The 20,244-nt window shown below is 36.9% G+C and overlaps 1 protein-coding gene across 10 annotated transcripts in view; it reads left to right on the top strand.

Moving 5' to 3' along the window:
- Positions 1–20,244, top strand: part of SLC38A9 (solute carrier family 38 member 9) — an 83,953-nt gene that overhangs the window by 10,847 nt on the left and 52,862 nt on the right. For 6 of the 10 annotated variants that reach the window (XR_008502605.2, XM_054487958.2, XM_054487959.2 and 3 more), the window contains one exon: positions 2,834–2,980. Coding sequence is in view for 5 of the 10 variants with exons in the window: in XM_054487958.2 (XP_054343933.1) it covers positions 2,868–2,980 (113 nt within the window). In the remaining 5 variants the exon portion in view is untranslated. Of the gene's footprint in view, positions 1–2,833; positions 2,981–5,036; positions 6,353–7,358; positions 7,492–20,244 lie in introns of those variants that run through there. The other 4 variants (XM_063664826.1, XM_063664824.1, XM_063664825.1 and 1 more) reach the window with 3 other exon arrangements.

Raw genomic sequence — 20,244 nt, 5'->3', positions numbered from 1 at the left:
TTCCAATAGGTCAAGTAAGTTAAGGACTGAGAAATAACCCTTGGGGTTACCAATGTGGAGATCTTTAGTGATCCAATAAGAACAGCTTCTGTATAGTGATAGAAAAGATATCATGATTAGCATAGGCTGAAGAAAGAATGAGAGGATCTTATTTATCTTGTGCTTTCTATTTTTTCCCACCTATTTTATATTTTTTTCCTCCTCTTTTGCTTTCCTTTAGTTCAGTTATTTTTTATCCTTCTTCTTTCCCCTCTACTAAATTTAAAGTTATACATTGCTTTCTATTAATAGTTACCTTAAAATAACAACATCAATGTGTGATGTTGATCTGGACAACATAAGGACCTTTGGACATTTTAATTCCAAGACCATCTGACTTTTTTTTCCCCTTTGGTCTGGGATTTTAATTCTTTTTTTCTTTTCTTTTTTTTTTTTTTTGTTTTGTTTTGTTTTGTTTTGTTTTGTTTTTTTGAGATGAGGTCTCACTCTGTGAAGACCAGGCTGGAGTGCAGTGGTGCAGTCTTGGCTCACTGCAACCTCTGCCTCCCTGGTTCAAGTGATCTTCCCACCACAGCCTCCCAAGAAGCTGGAATTACAGGCGCCCACAACCATGCCTGGCTAATTTTTATATTTTTAGTAGAGACGGGGTTTCACCATGTTAGCCAGGCAGGTCTTGAATTCGTGACCTCAAGTGATCTGCCCACCTCGACCCCCCAAAGTGTTGGGATTACAGATGTGAGCCACTGTGCCCAGCCTTAATTATTTTTTTCAAACCCTATAATGTTTATTCTCTTACATTCATTAAATTTCATAAATCTGTAGATAGGTATCTTTAATGGTTAGCCATTATCTCTACAGATATTACTTCTGTCTTCTTTCTTTCTGATTCTCCAATTACATGCTTTTCAGACCTTCTCATTCTACCCTCCATGTTTCTTAAACACCTTCCACATTTTCTGCCTTTATTTTTCTCTCTCTGCCACATTCTAGGTAGTTTCTTCTGACTTATCTTCTATGTCATTAATTTTCTCTTCAACTTTTAACTCATTCATTTGGGCTCTTGAATGTTTTTTTCCCTAAAAATTCACTCCGGTCCTTATTTAAACATACTAAGTCACTTTTTGAAAATGTCTACTTTTTCTGTTATTTATCTAAACATAGGAAACATTATTTTCTATTTTTATTTTGTTGATTTTTATAGTTGAAGTTCTTGTGGGTCAGTTTCTGCTTTTGTTTCTTGTTCTCACTCATAGTACTTTATTTCCTCATATGCTAGGTTATTTTTGACTCACTGTTGGTTGTCTTTAAATGATTATTAGCAGGACTTCTTTGAGGCCTACGATGAAGGTGTATCTTCACAGGAAGGATTTACATTTGCTTCTGTTGGTTACCTAGAAGTGCTACCAAGCAGGTTAATCTTAAATTACATTCATAGCTGTAAGTGTTCTTGCAAATTCTCATCAGGTGCAGTTTATGGTAATAAATTATCAGTTTATGGTAACAAAAAAGCTCATACACAAACATGATGTGGTCAGTAGTTTTGGGTGTTTTATTTATTTATTTTTTTGAGATGGAGTCTAGCTCTGTCACCCAGGCTGGAGTGCAATGGCGCGATCTTGGCTCACTGCAACCTCCACCTCCTGGGTTCAAGCTATTCTCCTGCCTCAGCCTGCCAAGTAACTGGGATTACAGGAGCGTGCCACCATGCCTGGCTATTTTTCTATATTTTTAGTAGAGATGGGGTTTCACCATGTTGGCCAGGCTGGTTTTAAACTCCTGACCTCAAGTGATCCACCCACCTCGGCTTCCCAAAGTGTTGGGATTACAGGCGTGAGCCACCACGCCTGGCCAGTTTGTTTTTTTGTTGTTTTTTGTTTGTTTGTTTTGAGACAGGGTCTCACTCCATCATCCAGGTGGCTGGAGTGCAGTGGTGCAATCATAACTCACTGTAGCCTCCAAATCCTGGGTTTAAGCAATCCTCCTGCTTCAGCCTCAGCCTCCGAAGTAGCTGAGACTACAGGCATGTGCCACCATGCCCAGCTAGTTTTGTTTGTTTTTTGGTGGCGATGAGGTTGTGCCATTTTGCCCAGGCTAATCTCAAACTCCCAGCCTCAAGCGATCTGCCTCAGCCTTTCAAAATGCTGTGATTACAGGTGTGAGACACTGTAGCCTCTGGTCCATTTTAAGAAGACTTCTTTATAGTTGCCTTGTGAGGGAATAAGCCATTTTACTTCTTGTTAAACCTTACTCTGATGGCAAAGCTCTTTATAGTTCCAGCTGTATTGTGGTGGGGAAGTAGGGAAACGGGATGATTTCTTATTATAATAATTCCTTACTTTGGATGAACACTGAGCTTTGACTTCTGTTTCCCGAATAATACACAAGGCTTTGAAAACCTCAGCTGGAATTCTTCTGGTACAGCAAATACCCTCCAGGCAGCAGCAGTTTCCTTCAGTCATTTTCCTCTCTTGGTTCTTTAATTTCACCTACAAATGGCCTGATTTTCCTTACTATTTTTGATGCTTTTCAAAGATTTTAAAAATATTTTATTCAGTATTTTTAGTTTTTTTCCGCAGGAAAAATGAGTCTGAATAGCCTAATCTGTTTTATTACTGAAAATGAATTGCCCGACTTATTTTTTAGTAAGTTGAAAAACAAGAAATAACTCCATTTAAGGTTAACAAGTTTCTGATAAATATTTCAGGCATGTACCTCATTAAGATATCTTCAGCAAATTCCAGTGTTTTTCCAATTTGTTATTCATGAATATTTATTAGTGATGGATAATAAAATATTTTAAAATTAAACTAAATTATTTATCTTCTTTGTGTAGGACTAACTTCTTCAGTGCTTAGAGTGTGAGAAAAATGGCAAATATGAATAGTGATTCTAGGCATCTTGGCACCTCTCAGGTAGATCATGAAAGAGATCCTGGACCTATGAATATCCAGTTTGAGCCATCAGATCTAAGATCCAAAAGGTAAGCATTTAAAATAAAACACTTATTTCATAATTAGGGTCTTTAATGATTAAAATACATCTAATTATAACAAAACATGTATAGATTTGATTATAAAATATCCACTTTGTTACAGGATTTGTGTGTATACATGTGGAGAGAAGTAAATAGGAATACTATTTACTGGTTTATATTTGATTTTTTTTTTTTTTTTTCCATTAAACTCAACGCCTCTGTTGGGGGAGTGGTTGGGGTAACTTTACAAAGTAAGGTACATTAATATGATTCATTTAACAAATATGTATTGATTACCTGCTTTGCACAAGGTGATATGCTAAGTACTTGAGGCAGAAGAGTAAAAGTAATAGAAAGTCTTTATCTTCATTAAAGTAAAATTTCAGCAGATGGTTTAAAATAATTTGAGTTTAAATTTTATTTCATTGTATACCTATAAAACTCAAAAGAATCCACGAAAATTATAAACAGTAAGAGAATTCAATAAAGTAGCTGCTTACAAAACAGGCAAAAATAAATAGACTTCCAATGAGAAAATGTAAGAAAAAATAAAATACATAGGAATGGTCTTAACATGAATGTGTAAAATATATATGAGAGAAACTAAAATGCTTCTGACATAAAATAAGATTTAGAGTATTTCATAAAATCTGAGATGCTACTGATTATAAATTGCATATTTAAAAAAAATTTAACACTAAGAAAAACTGCTGCCCATACCTCTGATGCAATAACCTCTTAGGACTTAGAGTTTTTGTTTTGTATTTACTGAAAGAACTCTTGGGCCACGCACGGTGGCTCATGCCTGTAATCCCAACACTTTGGGAGGCTGAGGTGGGTGGATCACTTGAGGCCAAGAGTTCCAGACTAGCCTGGCCAACATGGCAAAACCCCATCTCTACTAAAAGTACAAAAATTAGCTGGGCGTGGTGGCGCACACCTGTAATCCAAGCTATTTGGGAGACTGAGGCATGATAATCACTTGAACCTGGGAGGCAGAGGTTGCAGTAAGCCAAGATCGTACCACTGCATTCCAGCCTGGTGACAGAGCAAGACTCTGTCAAGAAAGGAAAGGAAAGGAAGGGAAGGGAAAAGGGAAGGAAAGGGAAAAGGGAAGGAAAGGGAAGGGAAAAGGGAAGGGAAGGGAAGAGAAAAGGGAAGGGAAGGGAAAAGGGAAGGGAAAAGGGAAGGGAAGGGAAGGGAAAAGGGAAGGGAAGGGAAGGGAAAAGGGAAGGGAAGGGAAAAGGGAAGGGAAGGGAAGGGAAAAGGGAAGGGAAGGGAAAAGGGAGAGCTCTTGGACTTACGTGATATTTTATCCTATATTTCTTGTGCAATTATAAAAATGAAAATAGAAACAAAGTATATTGATTAAGGTATTACTGACACCTCACATTTAGAATATGATTCTTTTGAATTTTTTTTGATGTAGAGTCATCAAAATAGGTGTTTTCCCCCCCACACACACAGAATTGTCCTTAGTGCCATTAAGAACCCTGGTGCTGTAACATTTCCTGAAAAGATTTTTTCCGGGTCACCGACACTTAAGTTTTGATGCTTGCACTTTCCTGATCTTACCAGAAGATGTCACAAAAGGTTTTCTAACAAGAACATGACCCATCTGTCTTCCTCAAATGGTCCTTAAATGGTTTGTCTGACATGACCACGGATGGCAGTTACCTGTCTTGCCATCAGGAATAACTACTATCTTATTGTCACTTGCTGACAGTGATTTTTTTTTTTTTTTTTTTTTTTGAGACAGGGTCTCACTCTAGCCCGCACTGGAGTGTGATGGTACAATCATGGCTTGCTGCAACCTTGATCTCCTGGGCTCAAGCAGTCCTCCCACTTCAGCTTCCTGAGTAGCTGGGACTACAGGTGCATGCCACTGTGACCAGCTAATTTTTTTAAATTTTATTTTGTAGAGAAGGGGTCTTGCTGTGTTACTGGGGCTGGTCTTGAACTCCTGGGCTCAAGCAATTTGTCCATCTTAGCCTCTCAAGTAGCTGGGACTACAGGTGCACACCACTGCACCTGGCTAATTTTTCAAATTTATTTTTTGCAGAGATGGCATCTCACTTTATTGGCCGAGCTGGTCTTGAACTCCTGGGCTCAAGCAATCCTCCCACCTTGGCCTCCCAAAGTGTTAGGATTACAGGTGTGAGTCACCACGCCTGGCTCTGGCAGTGATGAAAAGGTGTTCTAGATTATGAGATTAATCCTTACTTAGAAGTGTTTAAATATGTATATTAGAATCAGTAAAATATGATGTAATAAAAAGAATTAAATGAGGCATATTCTGCTCTCATTGGGAAGACTCTGAAGATGTCAGTCTTCAAATTTTAATCCATAAATTTAAGTGATTCCCCCCTAAAATGCCAGCAGCCTATTCCAAAGTTTATATGGATCAGTAATTTCACTTCTAAGCATTAATTCACATTGTCAAAAATTGTATGTGTGCAAGGTTGTGTAATGCAGTATTTTTTATAATAGTAAAGATTAAAAGCAATCAAAATTTCTTTTCTTACAGGATTGGATAAATAAGTTGTGGCACATTTATACAATGGAATATTTTTTCCTCTGTTAAAAAGGAGGTGGCTTTATTACATATCCAAATGGAACAAGTCTTCAACTTATTTTGTTAAGTGAAAAATTGAAGTACAGAGCAGTGTGTATAATATGCCACCATTTGGGTAAAAATAAATAAATATAATATAATATGTATAAATGAAGTTTTGGGTAGTAAATAGGAAACTGTAAGATGGTTGCCCCCTCAGAGGGAAACTGAGTGCTTTAGGTGGGATGGTGTGGCAGGTACTGTTAGGTAGACACCCACCCAACAATTAATCAGCAACCCTACCTATTCCTTAATGTCAACAGAATCCTTATTTTTTTGAGTCACAGTGGGTCTTCATCCAAGAGATGAAAGATGGTTGGTTTAAGCTAATCTTGATAATCCTAGTTTCATTCACACATACTTAAGTTTTTAGTCTTTCTTAAAACTAGAGGTGGAAATGTGAAATTTATCACATGAGAAATTTATCATTGTCATTTATAGTGGCCATCAGAAAAGATAATGAAATAAGACTTTTGATTCTTACTTATATATTCCAATGTCAGTAAATATAAGCACTAATGAATGCTGACTTGAATGCTCAGGATTTTCTTGAAACTTCTAAATTCTGTGATAAATAATTGACCACTGTGACAACAGAACATAAGTCATTAAAGTGCATTCCATTACAGTAAGTTGGCAGGAGTTCAAACAGTTCTCTGTAAATTTGTTTAACTGGGTAGATTAAATGGCAATATATTTTCTATAATGAAACTTGTTGAAATGAGAGGGAATCAGCTATTTACAATCATGGCATAACTACCTAGGTAAGCATGTTTTAAGAAAGGCAAATATAGAGACTTAGCAGTACTAAATGCTAATTTGCTTGTGGAATAATTTGTTTAGGAAAACAAACTGTTTAATGAGAAAGAAATGTGAGTACCTTCAAACATTGTTATTTCTGTTAAAATATGGATTACTTCACATTACATATATAAATAAAACTCATCTACACTGAGGGAAAATTATCTTCCATTTGAAGAACCAGATTAGGACAACTATTTCCAAAACTGTAGTCATTTTAGAGTTACTTTATGACTTTGGCAATATCTTCAGTAGTACCTGTATAATATAAGTGAATGTTTCTTCAAAAATCTGTTTACTTTTTAAAATTAGGGTTAATTTAGCCTCAACCCAGATTTGTAAAACGATGGATTTGAAGTGTTGTTTCTGCTTTTTTTCTAATATGCATTGCATTAAATACCAACTCGTTTAAATAGCATTTATTCTTGTGCTACTTACAATCATCTTACATATTACCATACTTTGAGAAACTGTCTTTGGCTGTCAGATTATGTCAAGTTTACTTTAGATTACTTTAGATTATGTTTAGATTACTTTAGATTAGTTTACTTTAGATTATGTCAAGTTTATTTAGATTACTTATCCTCAGTTTAGCTTGTGGTTTTCTATCTCTTCCACTAGGTGGCAATAAAAATCACATAATTTTAATAACTGCTTTGGACTGAAAGTATGATGGTTTGCTTATCCTTTTAGTGGAACTGGGGTCTAACTAAACTTATGTGGAGAAAGGAGCTTGTTGTTATAGGAGAATAATATATGTCAAATCATTTGGGGGGCTTTTTCAAACTATGCAGGCCTACTTTTTATTCTGCATACCTCCCCTCCCCCACCAATTTTCCCCCTGATTTGGGGTGGAATAAGGAGTGTGAGTGGAGGGACAGAAAGGTTTAGAAGTCTCCTATCTTGATATATGTGCTACATTCCATTAGCAAGTACCAGTCTAAGAGGTTATTTTCCTGTTTTTCCCAGACTTTCTGGTAGCCAAAGAGAGAACCTGATTTTCAGTATTGCTTGATGTTGCTGCATATTCAGGATTGCTGCTATTCTCGGACTGTGCCCTGGGGAAGTTGACCATCCAGCTAGCCTACAAACAGATTGTGAAGTAATTAATTTGTTTTTGAGCTTCTCTTGTTTTTCAGTCTTTCTCTATCTCTGTTTCCTCTTCTTCCATTTTCCCCAGGGCCTAGGGATTTCATATCCTTCTCTGTATGCCCAGTATTACCCAGGGCAGGAATTCACTCAGACTTAACCCCTTAGGCAATTCTTTGTAAACCATATTTTTCTTCTGCCCCTTATTCACCAGTACTTATCTGTCCTATTCCCTCCAGGGCTCTGTTGTCAGCTTGGTATTATAATGGAAAACAATTGGATATGTCAGAGACCTAGTCTATTACATTTCCATGGCTATTTGCATTTTAACATGGAGAATCCAGTAAATATGAAGTCCTAACCGAAAGTTTCAAGATTTTTCTGAGAACATTTCAGGTGCTCTGATAAGCCAAGTGGGGTACAGGCAGCATTCCTACTGCCCTTCAAACAACCTAGGTATGCTGTGGCACTCTTTTTTATAATGTCCTCTAGTGTGCACATCTGTAAATTGGTCTTTCTGTTTCACCTGTCACTAATACTGTCACTGTAGAGCAGCCTAAATTAACTCTTTTTGGTACTTGAGGTCTTAGGAGAGACGAAGAAGGAAAAATATATAAGGACAAAGAATTTGAGAGAATAAAAGGATTCTGATGGGATTGGAAATAAGATCCCAGTCTAACAAGTTTATATTTAGATTTAAGACATCTCTAACTCCACATCTCAGATTGTCCTCTTAGCACTTAACAAAAAGTTCCTTTGGGGAATCTAGTACATCTAGTAAAAGGATATTTACTAAGGCAAAGTGAAGAGTTTATCTATTAATAGGTAACGGTAGATAGATCCTGGCCCAGCGACAGTGATTGGAAGTAACTGAGGCTTGGTGGTTTCATAGCTGGGATTATACAGATGTTCAACAAAAGACAGAAAAGTAGTTTTCCCAGGAGGGGTGGTTTCCAGAGTTGCATAAATTATATTTTGAGGAACTTGACATCAGTGTTAAACAGATGGACTAGGACCTTGGTCATTCATCAGTGGCTAGTGCTGATGGCCAACTTGCTAGTTGTATTATGTTTATACCCTTCTCCATCCTCTTTCCCTTCCATTCTCTCACACTTGGGCCTCCCTCTCTTCTCTCCAACTTTCCACTGTTACTTTTCCTCAAAGGAACTGTCTTTTTGCTAAACACTTGAAGAGTGTTTAGCAAATCCTGGCCTTAGAGTCAGAGATGCCTTAAATCTAAATACAGGAAAGGCACAGTGGCTTACACCTGTAATCCCAGCACTTTGGGAGGCTGAGGGAGGTGGATTGCTTGAGGCCAGGTGTTTGAGACCAGCCTGGGCAACATAGCGAGATATATGCAAAACTTAGTAAATTTCTACAAAAACAAAAAAAATCCAAATACAAACTTTGTTAGACTGAGATCTTATTTCTAGTCCCATTAGAATCCTTTTATTCTTTCAAATTCATTGTCCTTATATATTTTTCTTTCTTCCTCTCTTTTCAGATAGTTTTGTTTGCTTAATTGCCCTTTTGTATCCATAACTGCTTGCCTGAGTGGCTTCTTTCTTTCCTAGATCAATCTGTTCTAATTGATTTTACTATTTGTTTACTTGCCTGGAAGCTAGTTTTGCTTTATCATCTTTTCTCCCTCTCTCATTATTATTATGATGCTTTCCCACTTATTTTGGGGTGTTCCTGATAAATCCATCATAAGCCAAAAATATCCTAAGTTGAAAATGCATTTAATACCCAGATAAAACCATCATAAAGTCGAAAAATCATAAGTTGAACTGCTGTAAGTTGGGGACTCTTAGAGAAGCCTGAAGAAAGAGGAGCCTCATTGGGTTTGACTGGTACTCTTTAGGACCAAATCAAAAGTGTGGGTTTTCTGGAGGAAATAATATGAAGGGTTGGGCTAGCATTGTTCTCTGTCTGCTCAATGTTGTAACACATCCAAGTATATATTTAGTCAAAAGGGTTTTAGTGCAATAGTATAAGTATGCTATAAAAGCAGTAAAACCAATTGCAAGTATATAACAAGAGATTTGAAACTTCTTTTAACAAGCAGACTTAAAACCAAATATTATTGAATTGATGGAGGCACATGAAATGCCAGTGTCTTGTTATAGCTCAGTGGCTGACTATAGGCCAATGATAAGGAATTGGTGTAAAAATTACACATTGAGATTATGCATCTTTGGCTTGCCTGATATTTTTTTTAGTCTCATTCTGAAATTGTCCCCGAAGTCTATTACATAACTTTTCTATGCCTTATTTTAAGTTAGGAGATATGTTTTCTGTAAAATAATACTGGGAATTGTTTTGGTGCTATACTTATAAAAAGCCCTGGTTCATTTGCTAGAACATCATGCTTCCTTATTTTTTCTACTTCAGTAGTTTATAGTTTATCTTGGTATATTATCACTACTTCAACTAAGGTTATTTTTATCTTTGTTTAGTGTATACAGATCTGACCTGATACTTATTCTAACACTAGCTTTTTAAAATAACACTAGTTTTTACTTATGTCTATCAAAACTTCTGCTTTTTTATTTACCTATACCTCACATACAGAATGGCTTCTAGTTTTACTTCTCTTAAATTGTCTTATTAATTTCAAATAGAGGCAAGCATTGGCCTTCTTTATTATGTCTTTGAGTGTAGCTATGCCTGGGAATTTACATGTTAAAATACAATTTCATTATGTTATTTTCATTTGTTTCTCTTTTCTATTATAGTGAGAGTTATTTTTATTTTTAAAAAATTATGTCTCTAGGTAGTTATATATTTTCTATTGTATTAAGGCTAGTAAATGGGGTATTAAAAATAATTGCTTAAAGAGGTCATGCCCTAGGGCCAGGCGTGGTGGCTCACGCCTGTAATCCCAGCACTTTGGGAGGCCGAGGCTGGCAGATCACGAGGTCAGGAGATCGAGACCATCTTGGCTAACACAATGAAACCCCGTCTCTACTAAAAATACAAAAAAATGAGCCAGGCATGGTGGCGGACACCTGTAGTCCCAGCTATTCGGGAGGCTGAGGCAGGAGAATGGTGTGAACCCGGGAGGCAGAGCTTGCAGTGAGCCGGCATTGGGCCACTGCACTCCAGCCTGGGCAACAGAGCGAGACTCCGTCTCAAAAAAAAAAAAAAGAGATCATGCCCTAATTCATATATTGCTGGTGGGATTGAAACATGGTACAAAGACAAGGATGCCCTCCCTCACTACTCCTATTCAACATAGTATTGGAAGTTCTGGCCAGAGCAATCAGGCAAGAGAAAGAAATAAAGGTCATTCAAATAGGAAGAGAAGAAGTCAAACTATCCCTGTTTGCAGATGACGTGATCCTATATCTAAAAAACCGTATCATCTCAGCCCGAAAGCTTCTTAAGCTGATAAGCAACTTCAGTGAAGTCTCAGGATACAAAATCAATGTGCAAAAATGCTAGCATTCCTATACATCAATAACAGTCAAGCCAAGAGCCAAATCTCGAATGAACTCCCATTCACAATTGCTACAAAAAAGTAAAATACCAGCCGGGTGCAGTGGCTCACACCTGTAATCCCAACACTTTGGGAGGCCAAGGCAGGTGGATCATGAGGTCAGGAGATTGAGTCCATCCTGGCTAACACAGTGAAACACCGTCTCTACTAAAAATACAAAAAATTAGCCGGACATGGTGGCACGTGCCTGTAGTCCCAGCTACTCGGGAGGCTGAGGCAGGAGAATCGCTTGAACCCAAGAGGCGGAGGTTGCAGTGAGCTGAGATCACGCCACTGCACTCCAGCCTGGGTGACAGTGAGACTCTGTCTCAAAATAAATAAATAAATAAATAATAATTTAAAAAATACTAGGAATACAGCTAATTAGGGAAGTGAAAGATCTCTACAAGGAGAACTACAAACCACTGCTCAAAGAAATCAGAGATGACACAAACAAATGGAAAAGCATTCATATGCTCATAGATAGGAAGAATCAATATCATTAAAATGGCCATACTGCCCTAAGCAATTTATAGATTCAATGCTATTTCCATTAAACTACCATTGACATTCTTCACAGAACTAGAAGAAACTTTTAAAAATACATATGGAGCCAAAAAAGAGCCTGAATAGCCAAGGCAATCTTAAGCAAAAAAAAAAAAAAAAAAAAAGCTGGAAGCATCATGCTATCCAACTTCAAATTATATTACAGGAGTACAGTAACCAAAACAGCATGGTACTGGTACAAGAACAGACACACAGACCAATGGAACAGGATAAAGAACCCAGAAATAAGACCAAACACCTACAACTATCTGATCTTCAACAAACCTGACAAAAACAAGCAATGGGGAAATATTCCCTATTGAATAAATGGTGCTGGGATAACTGAGTAGCCATTTACAGAAAATTGAAACTGGACCCTTTCCTTTACCATATACAAAAATTAACTCAAGATGGATTAAAGACTTAAATATAAAACCTAAAACTATAAAAACCCTGGAAGACAATCTAAGCAGTACCTTTCAGGACACAGGCATAGGCGAAGATTTCATTAAGAAGATGCCAAAAAAATTGCAAAAAAGTAAAAATTGACAAGTGGGATCTAATTAAACTAAAGAGCTTCTGCACAGCAAAAGAAACTGTCAATAGAGTAAACAGACAACCTACAGAGTGGAAGAAAATTTTTGCAAAGAAAATTTTTGCAAACTATGTATCTGACAAAGGTCTAATATCCAGCCTCTATAAGGAACTTAAACACATTCACAAGAAAAAACAACCCCATTAAAAAGTGGGCAAAGAAATGAATAGGCAGACACTTCTGAAAAGAAGACATATATGCAGCCAACAAGCATATAAAAAAAGCTCAACATCACTGATCATTAGAGAAATGCAAATCAAAACCACAATGAAATACCATCTCACACCAGTCAGAATGGTTATTATTAAAAAGTTAAAAAGTAACAGATGCTGGTGAGGTTCTGGAGAAAAAGGAAGGCTTATACACTGTTGGTGGGAGTGTAAATTAGTTGAGCCATTATGGAAGATAGTGTGGTGATTCCTCAAAGACTTAAAGACAGAAATACCATTCGACCCAGCAATCCCATTACTGGGTATATACCCAAAGGAATATAAATAGTTATATTATGAAGATACATGTACACATACATTCACTGCAACACTATTTACAATAGCAAAGACATTGGAATCAACCAAAAGGCCCATCAATGATAGACTGGATAAAGAAAATGCATACACCATTCAATGCTATGCAGCCATAAAAAAGAATGAGATCGTGTCTTTTGCAGGGACGTGGATGAAGCTAGAGGCTGTTATCCTTAGCAAACTGACAGAGGAACAGAAAACCAAATACCACACGTACTCACTTATAAGTGGGAGCTAAATATTAAGAACACCATGGACACATAGAGGGGAACAGCACACGCTGGGGCTTATCAGAAGGTGGAGGGTGGAAGGAGGGAGAGGATCAGGAAAAATAACTGATGGATACTAGGCTTAATGCCTGGGTGATGAAATAATCTGTACAACAAACCCCCATCACACGTTTGCCTACGTACATAGGCACATCCTGCACGTGTACCCCTGAACTTAAAAGTTTAAAAAAAAGGTACAGCCATTTTTGAAAACAGTTTGATAGCTCCCCAAAATGTTAAATACAGAGCTATCATATGACCTAGCAATTCTATTTCTAGGTATCTATCCAGAGAATTAAAAACATATGTCTACACAAATACTTGTAAACAAATGTTCCTAACATTCATAATGGTCAAAGTGGAAACAACTCGAATGTCCATCAACTGATGAACAACAATATGTATCAACCTTGAAGACATTATGCTGTGTGAAAGAAGCCACACAAAAAAGACTACATATTGTATGATTCCATTTATATAAACTTTCTAGATTCAGCTAAGCCATAGAAACAGAAAGTAGATTAATGGTTTCCAGGGGCTGGGGAAAGGGGAAAATGGGGTCTGGGACTTCTTTTGGGATGGTAAAAATGTTCTAAAATGGATTATGGTGATGGCTGTACAGTCATCAATCTGTGAATGACAGATTAAGGAATTTGGGCTGACCAAGTTGTTGAGAATAACTAGAAAAGCTGACAAAATGTTTTTGAAAATATGCTTGAAGACATAGGACAACTAATAAGACAATGTAGAATAGCGAGGTCTAAATCAGGAAGAAGACAAAGCCAGAAAGGAGAGCCCAGCATTTCCTCAAGAATATCTGCCAATTCCAGTTTATTAGCTGAGAGGCTTAAAACAGAGCTTTTGGCCAGGCGTGGTGGCTCACATCTGTAATCCCAGCACCTTGGGAGGCCGAGGCAGGTGAATCATCTGAGGTCAGGAGTTCGAGACCAGCCTGCCCAACATGGTGAAACCCCGTCTCTACTAAAAATACAAAAAAAAAAAAAAAAAAATTAACCAGGCATGGTGGCAGGCGCCTGTAATCCCAGCTACTCAGGAGGCTGAGGCAGGAGAATCGCTTGAACCTGGGAGGTAGAGACTGCAGTGAGCTGAGATCGCACCACTGCACTCCAGCCTGGGCGACAGAGCGAGACTCCATCTCAGAAAAGCAAACAAACAACAACAACAACAACAACAAAAACCAGAGCCTTTGCCAGCCTGTAGAGCTAGAGGAAGAAAATTTGGAATCCAGGGCCCACTAAGAGAGACTTCACGTAAACTTTAGATTGGAAGCCCAAAGGGCTACAGCCTAGAAATGTGAATGAATTTGAAATAGAATGGCCTTCTTTCAGAAACCGAAGCCCAACTTTAACTCATCTCAATCCCCCAAACTGGATTAAGGTGATCTAGGATTGCTCCTGTCTCAAATTGATTTCCCAAAGCCAATATAAACTCTTTCTAAAGAAAATATTTTAGGTTTCAAGTTATTCCTTCAGGAGGGAGTGGGGAGGGATAGCATTGGGAGATATACCTAATGCTAGATGACTAGTTAGTGGGTGCAGCGCACCAGCATGGCACATGTATACATATGTAACTAACCTGCACATTGCGCACATGTACCCTAAAACCTAAAGTATAATAATAATAAATTTAAAAAATTTAAAAAAAAAGTTATTCCTTCAGTTTTTTTATATACCGTGTCAGGAACTTGCTAAAAACTAGCCAAGCGTAAGAGAAGCCAGGACAAGATGATGGAAATTAAGAAACTCAATACACAATAGAAAGAGACTCACAGGTGATCCAGATAATGGAGTTATCAGGAACAGACTTTTAAAGAACTGTCTTTAACGTGTTCAAGGAAATTAAAATAAGACTGAGAATTTGGCAGTGACTAGAAATAAATACGAAAAAAATAAATTTGTGGAAAATGTTTTTTTTAAAAAGAATCAAATAGAAATTCTGTAATTACAGTACCCAAATTAAGAAATCAGTGACAATAATGAATGTTGACTAGAATGTGGAACAGTGGGAATGCTCATATAGTACTAGAATAAGTATAAGTACAGTCATTTTGGAAATGAGTTTGTAATTGTCTGCTACCATTGAGTATACACCGCGTTTATAATCAGTAAAAATGTATGCACATTGCACAAAGGGACATGTAAGAGAATATAAATTAGAATTGATTTATAAGAGCTCCAAAGAAACCCAGATACCCATCACAGGAATGGATAAGTAAATTGTTGTGTTTTTATATAATGGAATGTTATACAGCTATGAACATGAACAGACTATAGCTACATACAGAATATGGGTGAATGTCACAAAGATAATGTTGGCAAAAGAAGCCAGACAGAAAAATATATATCATATTATTCTACTTTATGAGAAGTTCGAAAGCAAATGAAACTAATTTCATACATGTGTGCACATATATGTGTCTAGGAAATGCACTAAAATGTTAACAGTGGTTATTTCTGATAGGTGATTTCATTTTCTTCAATAACTTCTTGATTATCTTAAATGTAGACAATGTGCTACATTTCTAAAGAGAACAAAGTTACTCCGAAAATATGGCATTCCTATAACTTAGGATAAAAATGATATATACAAAATGAAAAACTCATTTTCTTAAAACTTTGTTTAAATTACCTTGGTAGTCTCAGCTACTCAGGAGGCTAAGGCAAGAGGATTCCTTGAGCTGAGGAGTTTGAGGCCACAGTGCACTATCATGCCTGTGAATAGCCACTGCACTCCAACCTGGGCAACATCATGAGACCTCATCTGTAAAACAAACCAAAAAACCTTTTGGTATATTTACTGTATTTACTCCTAGCCTTCTTTTCTATGATGTTTTTAGATGAGATCACATAGTATATATAATTTATTGTGCTGCTTTTTCATTTTAAATTTATATTACATGCCATCGTTACTTCTGCAAGTTATTCCCTAGTTGTCTGTCCGCCTGCCTCCTTCCCTCTCTTCTTCTCTTCTTCCCCACCTCCCTGCCATCTTTCTTCCCTCCCTCCCTCTTTTCCTTCTCTGCCTTCCTTCCTTCCTTCTTCTATTCTTTTGTCAGCAAACATTCATTATGTTCCTTCTGTTTGCCAGACACTTTACTCAAACACAGCTCCACCCTCCAGTGGGGGAGATGGATACCTAGCAAAAAATAAGGGGTGATAAATACTTGATTTTATGTGTATAAACACACACTCATTTGTCTGTTTTTGAGGCATAATCTCATGCCATGCTTTAGTGCAGTGGCATGATCATAGCACCTTGTAATTTTGAACTCCTGGGCTCAAGCAGTCCTCTTGCCTCAGTCTCCCTGGAGGCTGAGACTACAAGTTTATGTCAGGATGCCTGGCTGCTTTTTCTATTTTTTGTAGAGAAAGGGCCTTGCTGTGTTCCCCAAGCTGGTCTTGAACTCCCGGCCTCAATCAGTCCTCATGTTGGGATCACAAGCATGAGCCACCACACCCAGCCTATATATGTATACATTTAGATCTCATTTTTCATTAGGAAAAATACAAATTGAACTCATCCTGTACTAGCATTACCAAGAATCCTGTGGATCATACTCCTGTGAGTGACTATGCTATAGGTTCTTGTTGTACTAGGAGTGGAATGAGGCCATATGTAATATTGATGACCAGGTGCCTTGGGAAGGTTTCTGTGCAGGTGCTGCTCTGTGCAAGAACATTTATTGTAGTTGTTTTGGCTGAGGTCGAGGATTTTTTTGTTTGGCTTTTGTTTTTAAATGTGAGAGGTAGATTTTGCAAGGGATTAAGCTGAATGAGACCTAGGGACATCTGGTTATAAATATTACTAAAGGAAAAACGTATTCAGATGCTCCCTGGCATGGATCTGTTAAGGGCATGTAGGCTCCTCCCTCATTCATCTCCTTTGCCCGTCAAGGAGGAGAGTGGAAGACTCTTTTCCAGATCTGAGTCCTTAAGGGGGCCTTAAGATGGTCTAGGACAGGAGTTGGCAAATTTTTTTCTATAAAGGACACATTAGTAAATACTTTAGGCTTTGTGGGCATATGGACTCAACTTTGCCATTGTGGAGTGGAAGCAGCCATAGACAAAACATAAGTGCATGGGCCTGGCTGTGTTCCAGTAAAAATTTTATTTACAAAAACAGGACATTTATGAAAACAGGGCATGGGCTTGGATTTGTTTTATCAGGCCATAGTGTACTGACCCCTGGTCTGCATAGAAGGACTCTAATGTCAGCAACCATAGGGACTTGTACTTCGTACTGCTGTGACACCCATAAGGATACCTCTTGCCTTGTTCCTGAGGAAGTTAATAAAAAGGTCAGGCTCATTCACCTTAATTTCAGTCTACCCCCACAATTCTAATAAAAAATGTTCTGATCAAAATGGCTCTTTGGACAACAAAACAGCAAAACAGTCTCCAGCCTCTCCTAAACCCTGAAGCAAACCTGCAGTCCTTTGGCAAGGTCATCCAAAGATTTTAACTGCCATAAACCATAGGGGTAGAGATTGAAGCTAAGAATGATAGATAAGGGGAAAGTACTGGCTTTCAAACAGTAGTAAAAAATTGTATGATAAAAATTGTCCTTAAGACTCACTGAAATGCCAAAAGAAAAAATTTGTTTTACAAGTACTCTTCCATATTAGGAATTCTTTCTAAATATCATCTTAAATTTAAATATACATAATTTAAGAGTATTTTAATATTAAGATGTTTACATTTTTAATTATTTTAAATGCTATGATTAGCAGTTTTCTACATAATTTTTATATCATATTTTGATTTCTTTCTAATAGAGTCTCAAAGGTGTAACTATTATAATGAAGGGTATGAACAGAATTAAGGTTCGTAATACATATTGCAAATTGCTTTCTAGAAAGATTGTGCCAACTTACACTTCTACTAGCAATGTGTGAAAGTTCTTATTTCAGCATATACTTTCTAGCACTACTTTTTTCTTTTTTTCCTAAAATATCTCATATTTAGTTTGTAAAACTTTCCTATAGATAAAAATTAGTTGATAGGAGCCAGTTCGCAGGGCAGGTTTCACTTTGAGCTGTTGCCTTTATCTGTTCTGTTATTCTGGGATTGATCTGCAGAATGCAACTAGCAATAGATTCTGATCAGGCTACTACAATATTTGCCATCTGGATTGAAAATATAGCCACCATCTTTTGAATGACCAGTTTGTGTAAACCATTTGTTGATAGTGTCTTTCCAGTGGTAAAGCAGAATTTCTCTTTGTCTGTCTGCCTTTCTTGAGAGCTATGATGAGGATTTCTAAGGCTTGATGTATAGAATCCTTTCCTTAAGTGCCTTAGTCCATTTGGTGCTGTAGGAATACTTGAGACTGGGTAATTTATAAAGAACAGAAATTTATTTCTCACAATTCTGGAAGCTGAGAAGTCTGAGATCAAGGCACTGGCATTTGATCTGACACGGGCCTTGTTGCTGTGTCATCCATGGCAGAAGAGCTGAAGAACAAGCTAGCCAAATGCTATGCTAAGCCTCTTTTGTAAGGGCCTGAATGAGGGGGGAACCCTCCCGGCCTAATCACCTCCTAAAGGCCCCACCTCTTAATATCATCACATTGACAATGCCTGAATTTTGGAAAGAACACACTCAAACTATAGCATTAAGATATGGGAAAGGAACAAGAAAGAGTCTATTTTTCTTTGGTGATCTGTTTAAGGAGTAGATGTGTTTTGTTTGCCTCACATCTATGTACGGTATTAAAAATAAGATGTATCTCTCTCTATATATATATACACTGAAACCTTTACCGTCTTTCATTGTCTTTCTAGTTTTTAAGGATAGGAAATTTTACTTAAAATGCTAGCCTGGCATTTTTCTTATTCCCCACTTTTATTTCCCCCATGGAGAATTGGGTTATGAAACTGGAAATTTTATTAATTTTCCTGAAATTGTTCTGGTGGGTTTGTGTAAGGAGGAGAGTAATAACTGGCATGGCATTGCAGTTACTCTTTATTTATAATTAAGACATGCTCTTTATTTCAAAATATTAAGTTAATAATACTCTTAACTTATTGCACTTAAGTAGATTGAGACAATTTGTGATTTATTTTGACATTCTAATAAAGTGGATAAAAGGAGAAGCTGCTTGGAAAACTTTCCCACTTGGGAATTTTTTCCACATTCCTAATTTTCCTTTGTGGAATGTCACTCACCATTTCCCATTTGGAACTGCTCTTTCTACATAGTAGATAGAATGGAGTGGTTGCAGTGGTGGTGGTGGTGTTACTGTTTACATCAACCTAGAGAAAAATGGTAGCATCTTAACTTGGTTAAAATGTTTCTGTTGTTTATATAATTCTTTAAGCCTCATTCCAGTGCTGCTGCTATTAAAAAAAAAAAAAAAAAAAAAAAAACTCAAAACTTGCATTTCTTTTACTGATCATTTTGTAGACATAAAAATAAGAGATTTTCAGCATAGTAGAATTTTTAAAAATTAATGGATTTTTTTAAAACCAAAATTTAAGAACATAAATTGCATTGAAAATAATTTTGAAATTTATTCTCAGCAGAATCTGTAATAAAATATATGGGCCTGAGAATTAATTTTCAGGTCAAGTTCTTTGTCTATATGTTGTTGATGAAGTTGTTTTTTTTCAACTAAGTAACAGTTTGGAATTCTAAAACAGAGAACTCATAATCTTCAACCAAGTGTTTATTAGCATTTACTTTCTTCAAAAGCTTTTTCACCATGCCACGTGGTTAAAAAAAAAAAATTCTTAAAAAAATGAGATTGCTTATGTGTGTGTGCATGTACATATTCATTTGCAAATTATGTACATATACTTCTATACTTACATATTATATACTCTATGAAACATAATAGAAATTTTTAATTATTAGAAAGACATAATCAATCTTGATAAAATTAACTTTAAATTTGATTTATTGGCAGTATAGTCAATTTTTGTTTTCACTTTAACATTGTAATAGTCTTTATTGTTTAATAGTTTCTCACACAGTAATTTACACTGATTCGAAGTTTATTCCAGGCCAGGCACAGTGGCTCATGCCTGTAATCTCAACATTTTGGGAGGCCAAGGTAGGATAATTACTTGAGGCCAGGAGTTAAGACCAACCTGGGCAATATAGCAAGACCTCATCTCTACAAAAAATAAAAAAAATTAATCAGGCATGGTGGCACATGCCTGTAGTCCCAGCTACTTGGAGTCCCAGCTACTTGGGAGGCTGAGGCAGGAGGATTACTTGAGCCCAGGAGTTCAAGGTAATAGTGAGCCAATGATCATACCGCCACTGCACTCCAACCTGGGTGACAGAGCAAGACCCTGTCTCAAAAAAAAAAAAACAAAGTTCATTTC

Source organism: Pongo pygmaeus, chromosome 4 (genome assembly GCF_028885625.2).
Source record: "Pongo pygmaeus isolate AG05252 chromosome 4, NHGRI_mPonPyg2-v2.0_pri, whole genome shotgun sequence".
NCBI lineage: Eukaryota > Metazoa > Chordata > Mammalia > Primates > Hominidae > Pongo > Pongo pygmaeus.
The sequence above is the reverse complement of the archived record's forward strand: the minus strand, read 5'-3'. Positions and strand labels throughout refer to the sequence as shown.